General features: G+C 41.1%; 1 protein-coding gene and 1 long non-coding RNA gene across 2 annotated transcripts in view; both read right to left on the bottom strand.

Annotated features, from left to right (window-relative positions):
* The window catches only part of LOC116686803 (BCL2/adenovirus E1B 19 kDa protein-interacting protein 3), a 22,763-nt gene extending 21,881 nt beyond the window's left edge, over positions 1–882 (bottom strand). The window contains exon 1 of the mRNA XM_032511854.1: positions 831–882. Within this exon, the coding sequence (XP_032367745.1) occupies positions 831–882 (52 nt within the window). The remainder of the gene's footprint in view (positions 1–830) is intronic.
* Positions 883–2,725: 1,843 nt separating this feature from the next.
* LOC116686805 (uncharacterized) overlaps positions 2,726–2,904 on the bottom strand; it is a 2,151-nt gene continuing 1,972 nt past the window's right edge. The window contains exon 2 of the long non-coding RNA XR_004331366.1: positions 2,726–2,825. This is a non-coding gene — a long non-coding RNA (uncharacterized LOC116686805). The remainder of the gene's footprint in view (positions 2,826–2,904) is intronic.

Here is a 2,904-nt window from a genome sequence, read left to right as displayed (position 1 = left end):
ACCTTTTTATAGCACGAGCTGCCTTTCTGACCCGTCTAACCCTCCCCAATAATACACACAACGTGTATTTCTGCGCGTGCATGACCGACTGCACGTCTACGGACGAGGACAAGTCCACAGAGATGCATCATGGGAGATATTGCATAACTGCAGAACGAGACATCTCGCCCATGCATGTCGCTGTTCTCGCACATAAACCGCTTCTCTGTCCAAGGAAACGATATATTTTGGTATATTCATTTAAAATATTGTTTATAAATATACGCTGGACTCACATTTCACCTGTTTTGTGTTTAAAATGTTTAAAATGTGATTTCGGAGCCGTTTGTCTGCAGATGCTAACATCCTACTATTGTCTTTCTTTATATATTTATCTATTGTTATATTCATATTTACTTAGAAAATACTGTGGCCAGTTAAATATTAAAGCACGAGTACATGAAGAGTGAGAGTGATATGTCCCGTTATTATTATTATTATTAGCATCAAACTGCATCAAAAAAAATTCAACATTTATTACGTCTTTTGTCCATAAGTTGTTTTCATTCAGGCTTGAGCCCGCCCACCACCGACTGGTGTACGTGATTGGCTGCGCTTACGTCACTCAAACATTTGTCGCTACGCTATTGGCTCAAATCGCGGTGACGTCAACCAACGTCTCCCCCTTCAAGCCCCTGGCAGGAGAAGAGGAAATACCCGACGCCGATGGTAACTTTTCCCATAAAACCTTCGTTTTCACGAACATTTCCCCCAAAAAAACACACACTCCGCCGGGATAGCGGAAGTGGTTTTTGGGACTTGGAGGTTGAGAGAGAGGCGGAAGTACGTACCGTGAAGCGCGGGCTCCTCGTTATTGTTCCGTTGAGCAGCGGCGGTGGACATGTTGACTTTCCAGTTTCAGCGTTCATCACGCAAGCCAACTGCGCATGCGCGACATCTGTCCGGCTTCCAGACCAACAACATAACACGTTCACCCAGACTCCTCTTCATTATCAACATTTATAACGTTACTAGGGGCGATACAGCATAGTATCGCGATACTTTCAGTGGCAATACTGTATCAATACACAGGCGCCAAGTATCTATATATATATAGATATATATATAGATATATATATACAGTATATACACATATGTACATACTTTACATGTATGTATGTATATATAAAATACTGCTCCAAGTGGAAAAACCTCATTATTCCTCGAGATTTCATTATCCTCTTTAACATTTATAAACCAGTTGAATTTTAAGAAGTGTTTGATCTCCCTGTAAATAAAGACAGTTTTTGTTTTTATTAAAGTCCTGAAAAGATGTCTCTGTTGCTGTTGAAGGTAAAAGGTGTTGGTGGATATTCCTGAGCAGTTTCCTATTTCCGGTTTCTATCATATCTCCACCAGACTCCATGTTAATAATCACTACTTTTATGTAAAACACACTTCATTCAAAGTGGACAGAAACTAAATAAAACTACCAAAATCCGTCTTGGTTCATCTTTCCACTGTTCCAACAATCACCACTCTGGTCTGGTTGGAATAAACTCTTAATTCACCCATTACATGTGGAGATATGCTGCTCTATAACACGCTAAAGTAGTGATTATTTACTGGAGTCTGGTGGAGATATGCTGCTCTATAAACACGCTAAAGTATGATTATTACATGGAGTCTGGTGGATATTATCTGCTCTAGTAACACGCTAAAAGTATGATTATTTACATGGAGTCTGGAGGATATGCTGCTCATACACGCTAAAGTAGTGATTATTTACATGGAGTCTGGTGGAGATATAACTGCTCTATACCAAAAGTAGTGATTTTACATGGTCTGTGGAATACCTGCTCCTACACGTAAGTAGTGATTATTACATGGAGTCTGGTGGAGATATGCTGCTCCCTACACGGTAAAAGTAGTAATTATTTACATGGAGTCTGTGGAGATATGCTGCTTCTATACCTTCGTAAAAGTAGACTTTATTTACAACATGGACGTCTGGTGGAGGAATGCTGCTTCTAATACAAACCGCTAAAAGTAGTGATTATTAGGTACCCATGGGTTACTGGGTGGAGATATGCTGCTCTATACACACGCTAAACGTAGTGATTATTTACATGGATCCTGGTGGAGATATGCCCTGCTCTATAACACGCCTAAAAGTATTATTATTACATGGAGTCTGGGGAGATATGATGGGGGGGGGGGGGGGGGGGGGGCTCTTTAGAGCTGCATTATATCTGATCTCCAGCAGGGGGAGACTCTGTTTCTGTAGAAGTCTCTGAGAAAGTGACCCACTTCTCACTTTTTTACCTCAGTCAACATTTTCATAATGAGTTCAGGTCTAAATCGCTAGTTTTAAGTCTTCTGCAACACACCATGATGTTAATATTTTTGAATTATGGTCTTGTTGATTTTAAAATAAGCGATAAAGGGGGAGTGTTTTAGGGCGTGGCTATGATGTGATTGCCAGTGACAGTGTGTAACGTAGAGTGTAAGGGCTCCTCCCTCATTCCTCACTCTCTCCTCTCTCATTCCTCCCTCTCTCCTCCAAAATCGTCACATCCCCAACCAGGATGGCTGAAACTCGACGACTCTGCAGATCTCTGGACCAATGGGTGACTTCACACATGCTCTGTCCATTAATATCAACAGTCTATGGTCTCAAGCAGCAGAGAAACAGCAGAGGAATCTTTCTTTAAAGTATTAAAGTAGTCACCGTCAACACAACAAAACAAATCCTCCTTTTGTGAAATAAATCTGTATTTTCCTGCATCCCAGGCGGGAGAATACAATAATACATCAGTTCAAAATCAGTAACTCCACTGACTCAACTTAACCCTCATGTGGTCCTAGTGTTGCCCTCATGTTGTCCTCATGTTGTCCTCATGTTGCCCTCATGTTGTCCTCATG

Source organism: Etheostoma spectabile, unplaced genomic scaffold (genome assembly GCF_008692095.1).
Source record: "Etheostoma spectabile isolate EspeVRDwgs_2016 unplaced genomic scaffold, UIUC_Espe_1.0 scaffold498, whole genome shotgun sequence".
Taxonomy (NCBI): Eukaryota; Metazoa; Chordata; class Actinopteri; order Perciformes; family Percidae; genus Etheostoma; species Etheostoma spectabile.
The sequence above is the reverse complement of the archived record's forward strand: the minus strand, read 5'-3'. Positions and strand labels throughout refer to the sequence as shown.